This window comes from Canis lupus, chromosome 18 (assembly GCF_048164855.1).
Source record: "Canis lupus baileyi chromosome 18, mCanLup2.hap1, whole genome shotgun sequence".
NCBI lineage: Eukaryota > Metazoa > Chordata > Mammalia > Carnivora > Canidae > Canis > Canis lupus.
In genome coordinates, this window is record NC_132855.1 from 22687346 (window position 1) to 22704562 (window position 17217).

The 17217-nt window shown below is 40.0% G+C and overlaps 1 protein-coding gene across 10 annotated transcripts in view; it reads left to right on the forward strand.

The window, feature by feature from the left end:
* The window catches only part of OSBPL3 (oxysterol binding protein like 3), a 177785-nt gene that overhangs the window by 118772 nt on the left and 41796 nt on the right, over nt 1-17217 (forward strand). For 7 of the 10 annotated variants that reach the window (XR_012010850.1, XM_072783731.1, XM_072783734.1 and 4 more), the window contains 2 exons: nt 9603-9733; nt 12662-12769. Coding sequence is in view for 9 of the 10 variants with exons in the window: in XM_072783731.1 (XP_072639832.1) it covers nt 9603-9733; nt 12662-12769 (239 nt within the window). In the remaining variant the exon portion in view is untranslated. The remainder of the gene's footprint in view (nt 1-9602; nt 9734-12661; nt 12770-17217) is intronic. The other 3 variants (XM_072783735.1, XM_072783732.1, XM_072783733.1) reach the window with 1 other exon arrangement.

A 17217-nucleotide genomic window follows, 5' to 3' on the forward strand; every position in this document is an offset into this window, starting at 1 on the left:
TGTTAGGGAAAGGCAAATTGAAGCTAGGATGAGGTATTCCCATACCCCTGTTAGAGCTCCAGAAAGATACAGTACCAAATGCTGATGAGGACATGAAGAAACCGGATCTCTCATATGTTGCTGGTGGTGAAGCAAGATGGTACAGCCACTCTGGACAGTGATTTGGTAGCTTTATATAAAACTAAACATCAGTTACCATTCACATTTCTGGCCATTTATCCTAGAGAAGTGTAAATTTAAGTCCACACAAAAGCCTATACATAAATGTTTAGAGCAGCTTTATTTGCATTAGCCAAAGATAGGAACAACCCAAATGTCCTTCAACAGGCACATGATTAAACAAACTATGGGATGTCCATACAATGGAATACAGCTCAACAGTAGGAAGGAACAAATACTGATATGTGTAGCTACTTGGATGGATCTCGACATTATGATGAGTGAAAATAGCCAGTTTCAAAAGGGTTGCATAGTATATGATTCTACTTATTAATACCTTTGAAGTGATAAAATTATAGAGAGAAGAGATTAGTGGTTTCCAGGGCTTAGGAAAAGGAAAAAAAATATGGGTGAATTATGAAGGGGTAGCAAGAGGGATCTTGATGGTAATGGAAAGTTCTGTATCCTGATTGTGGTAGTGGTTCCATGAATCTACACATGTGATGAAATTGCATTGACCTGTATTTACACACACAGACCCAAATGAGAACATGTAAAACTAGTGGCATCTGCATAAGGGCTGTAGATTATGTCAATGTGAGTTTCCTGGTTTTGATATTGTGGCATAGTTCTCTAACATGTTACCACTGTGAGAAATGGGATATAGGGTACCCAGGACTTCTCTGTACTATTTTTGCAACTTCCTGTGAATCTGTCATGATTTCAAAATACAAAGTTTTTAAACGGATATAACCTAAATGCCCCAAAATAGGGAAAATGGACTGTTTAATGCAATATAATTATATGATAGAATAGTCAACAGCCACAATAATAAAAATAGCTTCCTTATATTGAACACATAGTTATTATGTCAGATATTCACTAAATACTTTACATGCACTATTTCAATTTTTTAAAAATTTTTATTTATTTATGATAGTCACACACACAGAGAGAGAGAGAGGCAGAGACACAGGCAGAGGGAGAAGGAGGCTCCACGCACCGGGAGTCCGACGTGGGATTCGATCCCGGGTCTCCAGGATCACGCCCTGGGCCAAAGGCAGGTGCTAAACCGCTGCGCCACCCAGGGATCCCACATGCACTATTTCATTTCATTCTAGGAGCAACCTGTGGAACAGATATTATTGTAATATTCATTGCACAGATAAGAAAGCCGAGGCTGGAAGAAGCTGGAGAGCTTCCTGAGTAAGAAAGTGGTAGAAAGTGGCTAACCTGAGACTTGAATCCTAACCTGCCTGGCCCCGAGTCTGTGCTCCTCACTTGGTGTCTCACCACCCTTATGGATGGGCTGGCCAGGGTTATGTTTATAGACATAGAAAGATGTTCACAACATATCATTGAGTAAAAATACAGCTCTCAAAACAGTGTATAGGTATGATGCTGTTTGTACAGAAACTATATAAATTGGCACGTATAGGTGTACTAAAAAGTCTGGAACGTTCTACACTAGCATTTTAATAATGGAGACTACAGTTGTTAAGTGCTTATTATCTTACCGTTTATATTTTTTAAAAATATGGTAAATTTATCATTTTTTAAAGAGGCAGATGAGCTTAAAAGTTTTAAATGGGAGGGCAGTAGGGCACCTGGGTAGCTCAGTCAGTTAAGTGGTAGACTCTTGATTTTGGCTCAGGTCATGATTTCAAGGATGTGAAATCAAGCCGCATGTAGGGCTCCACACTGGACATGGAGTCTGCTTAAAACTTTCCCTCTTCCTCTGCATCCATCCCTCTTACACAATTTTTTTTTTTTAAATGAGAGGACAGTGCTTGAAGTAAAAGGAAGGAAGATACTGGCTCTGCTGCTTTATTCCCCTAGCCCTGAGTTTTCTTCCATGACCTGATTCTTTCAGCTTGCTTTTCCCTTACCCCACAAACATAAAACATGGTGGTTATGAGGAAACCATTCCCTGTTCTTTACAAACCTCTACCTCAATCAAACTCCCGTCCTAGTTGCTGTCAGAACTTTGTCAGCATTTACGATGCAGTTGTAGGGTCAGTCTGTTAAAGGAGAAGAACTACCTGCCCCCAGCCTTTCAAAACTCTTCACGCAGGCCTTGTGTGTTCTCTAGTATTAAAGGATCGATTGTAATTAGGGTGTTGTATTTTAGGCTTTGTGGGAGGAAATTCCTGAAAAAGAGCATGACTTTTAAATAACATGAACTGTCAGGGCACCTGGGTGGCACAGTTAAGTATCCAGCTCTTGGTTTTGGTTTGGATGGTGATCTCAGGGTCATAAGATTGAGCCTCGAGCTGAGCTCACACTTAGCAGGGAGTCTGCTTGAGATTCTCTCTCTCTCTCTCCCTCCCCTCCTACTTGTGCTTGCTTGTTCTCTGTTTCTCTCTCAAATAAATAAATAAATCTTTAAACACACACACATACACCCCAAACCACAATCTGTCTTTTTATAAATAAGAAAATGCATCTCCACCGCAAGGATATCCTGACTTTTACAATTGAAGAAGCTGCTCCCTCAGCAGAGATATATTGCCCATATTGAGTCAATCCACTGATCCCATCCTCCTGCGGAGGGCTCAGCCTCACAGACTGTCTATAATGGACTGTGGCCAGATGTTTTGCCTTTCAGGCTTTGTTAGAAACAGCTGGCTGCAGAGCCGGCCGCATACCTGGAGTAGGTCAAGATTTGAGCTCCGAGAAAGGCCCAGGTGCACTTATTCCCCAACAGCCTTTGCCCCACAGGTTTACGGACTCCAATTCCACAGGGCGCCTAACAAGCTCTGTTTCAGTGCTGTGGCTCTAAAGTCCACTTGCTTAGACCGAAAGATCTCTGGGAGTCGCTTTTACACAGCTGTGACTCAAAGGCCTCCTGGAATGGAGATACTCCTCAGTCCTGTGACCTCGCGTGCTTTCTCACTTCCATACATTCAAACTCTAAAAAAGCATCTTGACCTTTCTTCCTGCGTGAGGCTGATCGGGTCACGGTCGGTTTTTATTGTACTTTCTTGACTGCATGACTAATCTATTGACTGTGATTCCAGAGCAGATGTACTCAATGTAGGAATTCCACTGCTGTTGTGACATAGTCTGTGTTGCCTACTTTTTCTTTAATTTGTTAAATGCATGTGAATTCTCTCTGTTTTGTAGAAGATTCGATCCAAGGGTAGACAACCAATTCATACCCATCATAGTTGAAAAAATCCCTCATATATCATAAACAGAATTTGATTTTTATGGTATATCATTGAGTTTTCGTTGGTTCATGTGTTTGGCTTTGCGTGTATGTGGACACACATATAAGTAAACAGAGAACAAAGAGTACTAAAACTTTAAAGTCATTAAGGAATTTACATTGCATATATTAACGTTCACATTTCTCCAAATATATTTCACTGAACACTTTGCCCATAAAATGCTTTTAAAAACAAAAGAGTTACAGGATTAAAAATGTTTGGAAAATACTGCTGATTATGGCTCCCTTTGAATTTACACAAGAATAGTAAATATTAAAGGCCCTGAGAAATCCCGCAGCAGAGAAGTCTTAGCTTTAAGTCAGTGATTTTCAATGTATTTAGAACATTTTCCCCCACTCCCCAGTAGCTGTTGATACCCAGGAACTAAAGTTCTTGAGAGGGGATCTCTGGGTGGCTCAGCGGTTTAGCGCCTGCCTTTGGCCCAGGGTGTGATCCTGGAGTCCTGGGATCGAGTCCCACGTCGGGCTCCTGGCATGGAGCCTGCTTCTCCCTCCTCCTGCGCCTCTCTCTCTCTCTCTCTCTCTCTCTCATAAATAAATAAATCTTTAAAAAAAATAAAGTTCTTGAGAAACATAATGCAAGAACCATGGTAAATAATAAGCCTTTATGGAGCTAACCCTCTGTACCACCTGGGTTAGAAGATAGGCATTCATTCTGGGCCACTCTGTTAGGACCAGCTGTGAAATTTTGATCTCGCCAGTTAACTTCTCTGGGCCTCGGTTGCCTCATCTGTTAAATGTCCTAAAGTAGTTCTTCTGACTTTTTGGTCTCAAATTCTATAACTGTTTTCTATGACTGATTATTTTGTTCTGGATAGGACGAATTCATGCTGTTGCTCATTGTTACGTGAAAGTTTTAGGAGACAATGTTCTATTCCTAGCTGAAACAGGAATGGCTGAGTATGGTGAGCAGTTGTAGGGAGGGAAAGGACTAGGATGGGACCAGGATCTTATATGGAAGTGGGGCATTTGCGTTCTACTTTGAAAAGAAACAAGGATAAATTTAATGATACTTCCCTGAAGATATTTTCAGTAAGGGAAATCCTCATTTACAAATGAAAAGGTTAAAAGTAGAACAAAGTTAAAAACTGTATTCCGTTATTTGGTATTCTTTTGTTCCTGATTCTTTTCCTGTGTTGAGTTTTAATTGTTGCAGGATCATTTTCTGAACTGTTTGGAGTTTCTGGAAATATTGGATAAAAAGCCAAGCATGTCACAGTGGTATCATTTCCACATATTAAAAGCTAGAAGACATACAGAATCTAAAGAAAAGCCAGATCATTTATCAAACATAATTTAGAATTCAGTATAAAACTCTGCTGAGCAATTGTATTTATGCAAATTATCACAAAATAAGTGGGACCATTTAATCAAATTATGTAATGCATCTAAATGAAAGAACCATTGGGTACAATATCAGAAGATATTTTAAAACCATGGATGTTTTGTGAGGTTTGAAAATTAGAGGAAGCAGATTACAGAAGACCAAACCACTCTGGATATATTTTGGGTATGTTATCATTTTAAAGAAAATTCACCAAAATGTGCTTTTCATTAAAAAGAAAGAAAGAAAAATAATCAGTCCTTTTTTTTAAAAAAAAATAATGAGTCCTACTGTGGGTTGGGCGTTATACAATATAGCATGTTTTCTCATTGTTTCCTTAGAGTACTCATGAGATGTGGGCATTATCCACACATAAAAGATACAGAAACCGAGGATTTGTCCAAAATCAAAATGGCAACCAAGTGGCACAAGTAGGATTTTGGTTCACATTTGCCTTATTACAAAATGTCTTTGCCTTGGACCATACTGTCTCCATAAAAGTGCTGTCTGTGGTATTCATGACTGTCTTCCCCCAGACCTTATTCTTTTGTGATGAGGAGAAACTGCTAGAAAAGGAGCACATTAAACAGTAGAGCTCAGGCAGACTGAGAGTACAGGTGTCCTTTAGTACCTCCTTTCACCATCCATCCATGCTAACTATACTCTTACCATCTAACTTAATAAAAGAATACCATGGAAGACTGTGGAGATGGGAGACGTAGTGGTCCGAGAGGCTTATGGCATTCCATTCTGTCTGTATCCCACTGTCTTAGTACAGTGAGGGGGTCTGAGAAACAGCTAAAGCCTGGCTGGGAAAGATGAGTAAGCAGAGATGCCATAATTGCCTTTCCATATTTGAACACCGCATGAATGAAGAGGTAGTTCTACTTGCCAATGAGGAGACATTGAGGGGAATTTTGACTTGGAACTAGGAGGACTTCCTTCCCCACAGCAGTCTAGTGGCAGAGCGAACTGCTTTAGGAAATAGCAAGTGCTCTGAGAAACATGACCCAAAACCACAGGCAAGGGAGTCTAGAGACAGAGAGGAGTTGGCCATTCTATACCGTAGGTGGCCTTAGTGATCTTGGGGGTTCTTTGCAGCTCTGAGCATTGAAGATTTTCTGTGTGATTTTATTTGTTGTTGGATATCCACAGATGTGATACAGTCATTTGGATCTTTCTATTTTTGTAAGTTTTTTGTTGTGGTGGTTTTTCTCTAGCATCATTTAGAAATTAGTGAGAAAACATTGTGTCACAGAGAATATTCCTCACCTCTGGGATCCTGTGTCTTTAACGATTAATATAAATATGGTTTCCCACAAGCAGCCTCCAGCAATCATTCTGCATGTACTGGATCCTTAGGCCGCTGTGAGGGACTCTTTTGATGCCCTCTGAGTGGGCCTAACCAGTCATTTAAGAAATCCAGTGCATGGCAATTTGATCATCCAAGCTCCTTTGTCAGGTGGTTTAGAAAGCAATTTACACCTGAAAATTAAATATAGTGACTATATGAGTTTCTTTCTGCTTATTTTATGCTCTCTCCAATCTTGTTTGCTATCCATTTTGAACCAAGCAGTGTAGATGCTGCCAATTTTAAATGGAATCTTCTCATCAAGTGGGAGACCTTCCTTTACTACAGGCTGTCTAAGAGCCAGAGGAATTGATCTGGTAAAGTGACAGCCAGCTGAGTGCCACATTTACTTATTCTAGAGCAATAGACATGACAGCGAAAGAAAGAAAGAAAGAAAGAAAGAAAGAAAGAAAGAAAGAAAGAAAGAAAGAAAAAAATTTTTGAAAAATTCTTTTGCGACTATGTAAAGTGACCAATGTTCACTAGCCTTATTGTGGGGATCATTTTGCAGTGGACACAGAAATCAAAATCTTTATGGTAAACACGAAGACTCATATAATGTTAATGTCAATTATACCTCAATTTAAAAAAGAGAAAAAATGGACTGTAATACCAAATTAAGGACACTTATACCAAAAGACAAAAAAACAAAACAAAAAAAAACCCCTTGGCAGTGAAGAGAAATTCCCACCCATCCTCAGCTGGGTATGGGTATCCCATAGAGCATGTGTGGGTGAGGGGAGGGGGTGCCTATCTAACAGGATGTGAAATGTTAATTGTGGGGCTCATTGCTCCCCAGCTGAGGCTGCTCTTCCAACTGTTGAACAGATTCTGGTCAGTCCCTCCTTCATAGAGCCTGTACCCTGCATCCAGTTATTTACAAATGTTGTCCTGGCAAAAGACCAAAGTATTCTCCTAAAACTCGTGCCTGTATTTCAAATCGCCACCACTCTCACCCTTGTATGTTGCTTTTATCACCATCACCATTATTATGGCAGCAACATTTATTATTTATCATGTACTACGCATTGGGTTAAGTCTCATACCTGCATTATCATATCGAATCCCCATAGCCATCTTATAAATAAACGCAATCATGACCCCCATTTACAAATGAGGAAACGGGAGTCCAGGAACAGCAGATGTTTGTCCGGGGTCATGTGATGACTCAGTGATAGAGTTGGGAGGAATCCAGGGCTGGTTTGGAGCTCACACTTGCTCACTCTGCGGTGCTGCCCATTATTTTGCTCAATGGAATTGTTTACATCAAAGAGCTAAGTGTGTTCCATAGACATTGTTAGGAAATTTTAGTACCTATTTGCTTTGAGCACCTATTTACCCTGTGTTCTGTTCACAGAAGAAATGAATTGTGCTTAATAAACTAAGGAAAGTGTGTGTGTGTGTGTGTGTGTGTGTGTATGTATGTGTGTATTTAAACAAATTGCTAATTTGTATGATGACTTTACGAAGACAGTCTAAATCCATCCCGGAACATGACAACCTCAGACAAATTCAGCAACAGCTTATGGAGAGATGCAGCTGTCCTTGTGGAAATGAGGGAAGTAAGTCAATAATGTGTATTTAGTTTCTGTGATACTCAATCGGCCACTCTTGAATGACAGTGCCTCTAAAAATGCAAGCCTGTGGAATTCAATATACACCAGGCCATCTGAGAAGAAGTATGTCTCTGCTTCTTCCTTCTTCCTACCTCTCTAAAACAAAATATATTAAAAGAGACTGGAAAGATATTATTCAAATGTGATATCCACGATAAGTAAGTTAGATGGCATTTCCCCATCCCTAGGAGATAAGTCATACAAATGTGATCAAAATTTGATGAATCTTTTCCTGTATATGTTAGCGGGTTTTAAAAACGTTGGTGCCAGCATCTGAGTGCGTAGCAGTGCTAAGCTCTCATGTACGCGAGGGCTCACGGAAGTGAACAGAGTAGCTGAATGCCAAGTGTAGAGCTGGGTGGGGGATTCTGGATCAAGCAGCTAGAACCCTAACAAGACTGTAGGCCACACCCTAAAATAATTTCAAATGTACAGTGAAGTTGCAAGAATAATACAAAGAACTCTCATCTATCCTTTAACCAAATTCATCATTTTTTATATTTTGCCACATGTCCCTTACCTACCTCTTTCTACACACACCCTAGATGTGTGCACATGTGTATATATTTATTTTTCTGAACCGTGTGAGGGTAAGAATCATCCATCATATCTTTTTTAAATGCCTTTGTACTGTAGTTTCTATTTCCTAAGAATAGGGATGGTCTGCTACCTAACCACAGCGTAGTTATGAACTTCAGGGAATTTAATGTTGAAGCAGTACTTTCATCTCTTCTACCGTGTTCAGGTGTTGTCAGTGGTTCCAGTGTCCTTCAAAGAGCGCTTTCCCCTTCAATCCAGGATCTCCCCTGTGATCACGTACTGTGTTCATTGTCATGTCTCTTCTTCAGTTTCTTGCAATTGGGAATAGTTCCTCAGCCTTTTTCTTTGATGAAATTGATGCTTTTGAAAGGTACAGGTCAATTTTTAAACATAAGAATGTTCCTCACTTTGGAGTGGTCTCTCCCTGACTCGGGGTACAACAAAAACGAAGGTGTACCTTTCTGGCTATTACATCTGGAGGCACAAAAAGCCCAATTGAGCCTCCCTGGTGATTCATTTTGGTCACCTGGTTAAGGTGCTGTCTGGTTTCTTGGTTGCATTGTCGCCATGACTCCCCAACAACCAATAAGCTCTGTTTGCAAACATTTTCAGTCTTTGGGGATACAAACAAAACTAAATACTAGTAATGGAGAATACAGAAGTGTTCTTTCCAGTGTCCAAATATCTTGAGAAGTTATAAATTCCTAGAATTGTATAGTGGGTAGGAGGTTTGGAATTGGTCAATGTATATGCTGTTAAATTTTTAAATAGACTTTATTTTTCAGAGCAGTTTTAGGTTCATAGAAAAATTGAGCAAACAGTATGGAGTTCTGAATGTCCCCCCCCCACCCCCACCCTACACAACCTCCCCAACTGTCGACATCCCACCAGCGTGGTCCATTTGTTATAGTCAGTGAACCTACAACAAAGCATCGTTATCATCCAGAGTCCATAGTTTAAGTTAGGGTTCACTCTTGGTGTTGTACATTCCAGATGTGCTAGCTATTTATTTATTTATTTATTTATTTATTTATTTATTTATTTATAAAATATTTTATTTACTCACGAGAGACACAGGGACAGAGGCAGAGCCATAGGGAGAAGCAGGCTCCCCCTGGGGATGTTGATGCGGGACTCAATCCCAGAGTCCCCAGGATCATGACCTGAGCCGAAGGCAAATGCTCAACCACTGAACCACCCAGGTGCCCCAACCAGATGTGCTTTTTAAAAGTCAATTTAGAATGTCCATTTGCTATACTATTCAGTTCACTATTCAGGGCCGTTACTTTTCTACATTTTTTTTTTAAATAAGAAATACATGTGTTGTTTTTAATTATGCCTCTTCCTTTACTCCTTTTTATAATGATTATATCTTTATAGTTTACTTCGCTTTAAGGTCAGCTTTTAATACCATATCGACGGAGAGAGAGAAGCTGAAGCAGCTGATGGAACAGGATGTCTCCTCCTCCCCCTCTGCCCAGGTCATTGGCCTGAAGCGTGCCCTGTCATCCGTAAGTTGCATGTTTGTGTCACAGAAACACTTGACAACATGGCCAATCTCATGAATTTTTTAATACTTCCCAACTCCATGGTTGTATTGAAAATTCATGAAAAAGTCAAACAAGTTATCCAAATTCTATTTTAACCTTTTATCAGATCTGCTAATTCTGAACACCAAAACCGAGCCTATCTCAAGTCTTAGTAGCTAGTATTTCACGGAGCATTAGATGCTTTAAGTTTGGTTTCCTTCTGTTTATCTTGATTTTTATGTTTCTGTAAAGTGTTTGTTGTGCGTTTGTGTGGGCCTTACAGACATTTGTCTATTAATACAAAATCCAGCGGTTTGGAGATTTCTGTACCTAAGACTTCTCAAGCTTAGATTGACTTTGCAAATGACAGCAGAAGGCAATTTTAAATTCACTCTTATCTTCTTTGCTGCCCAGCACTGATCCTACTTACCACTCTTCCAAAGTTACTTGGAAGTCATTTGATTTGCTTTGGTAATATAAAACATTTAGCTTCTTTTTCCTGCATGGGCACAAAGAGATGAGTCATAAGGAATGTCAGATAATCATTGTGTTTTCATAACAGAAAAATCACTGTCAAGCCTCAAATATTTTTCAGTAAGCCCTTCTGTTATTCACTCTCTCTGCTTTTTTCCCCTTGATTCCAGCTGGGCTCCATTCAGGCACAGTGTCCTAGGACTCTACTTTGAACAGCTGGCATTGTTGTCTGATTGTTCACTCTGTATCTGTCGAAAATCTGGAGAATTTTAAAAATAACATATTTATTATGTTATTTATTTATATATTTATTTTATTTTATTATGTTATTTTATTTGCTCCAAATCTTTGCTTGTCCTTTGGAATCCCTACTGTAAAGAGAGAGTATGCATGCACTTGTGAAATTACCAGCTGAAGCAATCCTGAACTTTTCAGTTAGGGTTAGGTTGGGGTGATGAATTTTAGGATCTCGTTTTCAGGGGCTGATTCAGGCTTTGAGAGAACTAGAAAATATCCGTTCATCTTTTCGATTCATCATGTTACTGAGAAAAGAAATGATTTTGGTGTGACACTTTAATGAGAAACATTACGAGTAGTACATATTTGTTGTTGAGAAATACTTAAGGAATATTTACTCCGTTGACATTCCAAGTGTGTTATCTTTGAAAGAAATAAAAAATAGTGCGGACTTATTCTATGCAGAGAGTCTTAATGTTGCCAACCCTGAGAAGTTCTGGGTTTTCTAAGGTCAGGGACAGAAACACCCTCTTTTGGATTGCAAGGGACAGCCAGCTTCACACTGGGTGCTTTTGGGTTTGAGAGAAGTGAGGTTATTGTTTTGTTTGTTTTTTTTAATTTATTTTTTAGTGCTACAAAGCATGTCTTATTGTTCCCAGTAGGTTGACCATTAATACTTTCAGAAGATACCTCTGATGGGCTCCCACAAGTCCCTTTCACGGGGGTATCTTCCTCTCCCGTGCCCTCCTCCTTTGGAGGTCTGGACGACTCTTCTTCATCTGCTTGTCTTATAGAGGGCATAGTTTCCTTAGGCCAAAGTCGTTACTCTTCTAAGGAATTTATTCTCTCCCATATTCAGATTTTGGAAACTTAAAATATAACAGAATGACTCTTTCTTTCCTTTTTTTGGCTTAGATTCTGGGTTAGATTCAAGACCTGTCTTCTAAAAATAAAAATTTTAGTGTCATCTCAGGGCTATCAGAATGGATGTGTTTGTGCTGTATATGCAATCTTGGTATTCTTCTTTCATCTGCCTCTTACAAAGGAAACAGAAGCAGCTAAAATAATACATTTTCCAGGCCATGCTAAGATTCTAGCCACCTATGCTAAGATAACCAGCAAAATGTTAGAAAAAAGTGAGTACCCCACAGAGATTGTTACATGTACTTGTGTGAATTAAGGACATTTACTCAGTGTTTCCTAAATGATCCTCAAGAATTTCCAAATAACCCGTTCCATTCCTGGGCATTAAAAAATAAAACCAACATCTTGTTTGAGATCCAGGCAGCAAATCAGACAGTGCCAAACCATTCCATGGTCTCAGCAGGTAGATCCTGTGGGCACTAATGGATGGGAAAGGCTCCAAGCTTCTTGGAAGAGAGCCTGGAAGACAGATAGACAGATCTGTGTGCGGGCACCCAAGGAGCTGACTGTGGGAGTGTCTGGGTTGACAATCAGGCACACTTGTCCCTTTTGAGAGAAAATCATTTAGAAACATCTTCCTCTACCTTCCAGCCAGTTCCTTTCCATTTGGGAGGTTGGGAGAGGGAATCTGACCTGCCCAGAGCATAGGTTTACATGTGCTCACATCCCTCCCTGCATTCCCAGGGCCTGGTCCTTAACCTTTACCCAGGTAAGTGAAAGTGCGTTGTTATTGTTGTTTTCAATAAAAATGTCTTAGTCATGAAGAAGGAATAAAACAGTCATCACCTATACTGGGAAATAAAATTAATCCTCCACAAAATCTTACTTCCAAGCATACTTCCTAAGATCCAGTTCAACTGGTATGAAAATTAAATAACATTAAAAGATGTCCAATCATAAGGGGTGGGAGCAACGTCTTCTTTAAAGATGAGAAACACATGGGATCATAAGGAGGGAGCTGGGGAGGGGGCAGGGCCACGAAGCCACTGGCCCTAATGCCAGCTGAACATGCTGGTGATTTCCTTCTCCACCTGAAGGAAAGCCTTACCAACCCCTGCTTCCACCCGCAGAAGTGAGAACTAGAGAACGGACATCACTTCCAAAGTTTAGGGTCTTTGACCTCAGGAGCATCCCAGAACCAGTGTCCTGTGGGATGATATTCAAGAAGATCCAGGAAGTGCCCCTACCTGGGGCTCCGTCCCACTAGGCGCACCGCTGTGCTTTTCCGCTACATGTATTTATTAACAGAGCCCCACTATTTTTAACATGTTCCAGGCCCTAGCACAAAACACAGACCTTAAAGAACGCTTATGCAGAATCCATGCTGAGTCTCTGCTCCTCGATCCCCCCGCTGCTGCCAAGTCGGGTGACAGTCTGGCAGAGGTGGGTAAGGCTTCTTGGCTGGGAATGTTTCCACGACCGCCGGCCCCTCACCTGACACCCTCCGTTGGTCCCTCTGCACCTGTTTCCCCCTGCGGAGGGGGAGGTGGTGCTCCCATCTCTGGACGCCCCCCTCCTCCCGGAGCTGCCTGGGAGCCCCCCTCCCCCAAGGCTTTCCTGAGTACCTGCTAACTGCATTGTTAAATGCTCCTTCCCCCCAGAAGTCTTCTTCCTTTTGTATTTCTTGCCCCCATTCCTCCTAAGTATCATCTTTTTACTAGTTACTACCAGAGTGGAAATGCAGAGACAAACATTTTCTCCTGTTCCTTCTGCAGCATCTTCATTTTCTCTGCCCTGCGGTATCCCAGAATCCCCGCCAGCGTTCTTTGCCCCCCTCCTCTTTGCCCCCCTCCGTGAGATCCCCTCTCCCCTCTCTTTGTGGCTGTTCCCTTCTTCTTCTCCTGTGATTTATTTTTTCTTTTCAAAAGCACGGCTGTACCCTGTGAGGGGGAAAAAAATACTGTGTTACACTTGAAGACTTTTGGTCAACCAGTAGGATGTTAAAATGGCTTTTCTCAAAACTCAGGATGTTTACACAAAATGTTCTTTGCCTGTGTTTAAAATGAGAAACTGCGGAAAAGATACAAGTGGATTATTAAAAAAATAAGTAGAAAAGGATAATAAGGCTTGAAACTGTTTTTGGCTATCATATGTATGTGCCTGCCTCAGAGATGCTAAATTTTTCATTAACTTATTAGACTGAGAACACTTAAAAAGAAGGAAGGTGATGTACAAGGCGCGTGTGTGTGCGTGCGTGTGTGTAAATTTTTAAAAGGTGTTTCTAAGGTTGAAGCTTAATCCTTCTTCCTCCTTTTCCTGTCCTCAAAGAAAAGCAAACCCCCACACACTACTTCACTTTGCAGGAAGCCACGTGTTCAGGCACTGAGAAGGGTAGTGGCTGAAATCAGCACAGAGATCTGTGGTCAGCAAGGCCTGGGCACCCACAGCCCATGGACCACAGGCTGGGCCACAGGCCAAGGGACCCTCTTCTCTGTCGAGGAACCTACCCTATCTCTGTAGAGACTCCCAGGCCACTGTTACTTCCGAGACGTGTCAGTGGTTGACCATGACATTCCTTGCCATGCTCACTCCCCACCAAAAGATCTTTTCAATCACTTTAGCTCAGCTCTAAACCGAATCATCTTTTTTTTTTTTAAAAAAAAAAAAGATTTTATTTATTTATGACAGACACAGAGAGAGAGAGAGGAGAGAGAGAGAGGCAGAGACACAGGCAGAGGGAGAAGCAGGCCCCATGCAGGGAGCCTAATGCGGGACTTGATCCTGGGTCTCCAGGATCACACCCTGGGCCGAAGGCAGGTGCCAAACCGCTGAGCCACCCAGGGATCCTTTGAATCATCTTTAAAGCAATCAGTGTGACCCAACATCACCAAGTGCTGTGGGCTGCCACATGCCATGGCGTTGTTGACAGGGGGGTGGGGTTCGTGTCTGTTTCGAAGCAGTGCTTGCCTTCTCAATAGCATCACCACCTCATTATATTCACCCATGTAAGCAAGGTGATCCCTCATTTATGATTCTATATACTTGGGGCTATTTGCATTTGGGAAAGGAAACCAGAATCACGGGTCTTTTAAAATGTAGGTTTTTAAACTGATCTCACAAGGAAGGTACGTGAAGGCTTAAATGTCCTTGAGGAGGAGTGGTAACATCGCCCAAATTCACACTTTCCAAAACAGCCTTCTGGAATCTTGTCGATGGAGTATTCTCCTTGCTGTTTCCTCTTGCAGTGATTTTCTGATCTCCATGTCTTATCCTGCTTTTACTGAGTGACTCAGGCTCACTTTCCCAGAAAGGGAAAAGCCATTCTTGTCTTCAGGAAACCAGAGAGGGAGTGGAAGTGGCCGCCCCAGAGCCTAAAAATTCCATTCCCGTTTATTTTTCTTTGGTGGCTCAGATACCCCAAGCATTCCATCAGGGAATGACAGTCTCCACAGTGGGATTGCTGTTTTCTGTGTTTCTGTTTTCTTCCCTTACCTCTGACCTGTGAGTTGTGCAAATTACCCATCTGTGACATTGAACCTGGCTCCCGGATTCTAGAATCTCCCCCTCTCCTGTCAGAAATTACTCCCACATTATTCTATTAAGTTCTCCTGTTCTGTGTTTCTGAATGTGAAAATTTAACATGATCAACATGTTAGTTTTTATATTATTTTAGGTTTCATATGAAAGGCTAAGTGACTTTGGGGGATAACATTCTACCAAATCTATAGTCCATTTAAGAAACTAAGTAGGCAAGAACTTTAAAGAAACATCTGAAAGAAGGGAACTTCTTTTAATTGCCTATCTGGTTGCTATATTCCATATGCAGTTGAATGCATTAACTCACAAAATTCTAACCACAGTTCTTTGAGGTAGGTGATGGTAGTCTCATTTTCGAGACAAGGAAACCAAAGAGGTTAAAAAAGCTACCCCTAGGGCACACAGCTAGTAAGAGACCTAGCTGGAACCTCAACCCCCATCTGATGAGTCCGAAGTGTTTTCTCAATAGTATCACACTCCTGCTATATATTGAGGAATGCGCCAGGCCAGAAAATAAGACAGAGTGAAGCTCCAGTAGTGAGAATATTCTGGGGATGGTGTGAGAATGGACCAAATAACCATCTCAGACATAAACACCATTTCATATAAAAGAAACAAATATATGATAGAAGAGACTAAAAAAAAATCAATGGAGAAGAGATGGATTATTCAATAAATTCAGTTAGCACAGCTCAAAAGCAATTTGGAAAGCAGTTTAAATCTTCCCATTGCACACTAAAATGAATCGCTAGTGAATTAGAGTTAAATATAAAAACTCAAGCTGAAATAGATCGGTTTAAATATTTATCAAATGGCTGGAGTAGGGAGGACTTCCTAAATTTGGAAGCAATAGAAAAAATGCAAAAGAAATGTTGTCTAGATCTGATTGGTTTTTTTTAGGGAAAAATTGGTGTGTGTGGAAAAATAAGGAGACAAATCATAAACTTGGAAAAATATTGTCAGGAAAAATGACAGGTAATGCCAAATAGGTGAGCATGTCTTTGATATTTAAGTAATTAATAAGTAATAACAAGCAACTGAAGACCTCAACAAATGAATGAAAAAAAAAAGACACAGTTCACCAAAAAAAACCCCAAATACAGATTGTTTTGGACTTGTACTAATAAATTCACAGAAGGTTCAAAGAAATGCAGAGAGAGGTCCCATGCATCTGGTCTAGTCTCCCCTAGTGTTAACATATATATATAATTTTATATATTATAATATGTATATAATTTAAAAATTATATAACATATAATATATATTAGGTTTTACATATATATGTAAATATATAATAAAATATATATAAATATATATAAAATTATATATATATGTAAAACCTAATTACATCAACAAACTTGAGAATCTCTGTTTTCTCTATGTTTAAGGGCATAAATACTGTAATTCAGAAAAATTTATGTTAACCTAATTGCTTTAACTTGCATTTCTTTATTAAAAATTAGGTCTAACATTTTTTTTTCTTTTAAAAGGAACTAGCCATAGAGATGTTATTCTAAACAGAGATAGTGATTCTAAAAAATAAGGATAATAGCTTATTATTTATAAGACATCTGCAAACATGCTTACCATTTTTACAAATTTGGAAGCATTTTTTATTTCCGATACATAAAAGGGTTACTCTGTAAGGCACGTATATAATATTATTTATCAACTGAAGTTAATGTCTCAAAAAACTAATAGCCTAGGGAAAAATTCACAATATAATGTTAAATGAATATAGAGGACTATGCAAAGATTGTACAGTGTGATCCCTGTATTTTAAACTTAAGTCTATATATAGTATGTACACATATGCATACATACCATATACACACCCACCCAAATATTTTAATATTAAAAAATACACCAACAGGTTAATAGGGGTCACATCTGAGTGATGAGGCTTTAAATGATATGTATTTTATTTACATGTTTCTGTATTTTCTAGTTTGAACACATACTACTTTTGCCCTCAAGATAAATGTTAATTTTGAAAAAAATGATTATGGTATAATGTTTGGGGGAAGTTTATAAATATATACATATGTACAATTATTTTAAAACAAAGCAAGGCTTTATGTACACAAAAGGAGAGAGGGACCCCTGGGTGGCTCAGCGGTTAAGTGCCTGCCTTTGGCCCAGGCCATGATCTTGGGGTCCTGGGATCAAGTCCCACATCGGGCTCCCTGCATGGAGCCTGCTTCTCTCTCTGCCTGTGTCTCTGCCTCTCTCTCTCTGTGTCTCTCATAAATAAATAAATAAAATCTTTAAAAAAAAAGGATGGGAGAGAAATGTATCAAAATGCATATAGTGGTTTTAGTGTGATAGGATTATGAGTGCTCCTCTCCTTCCCT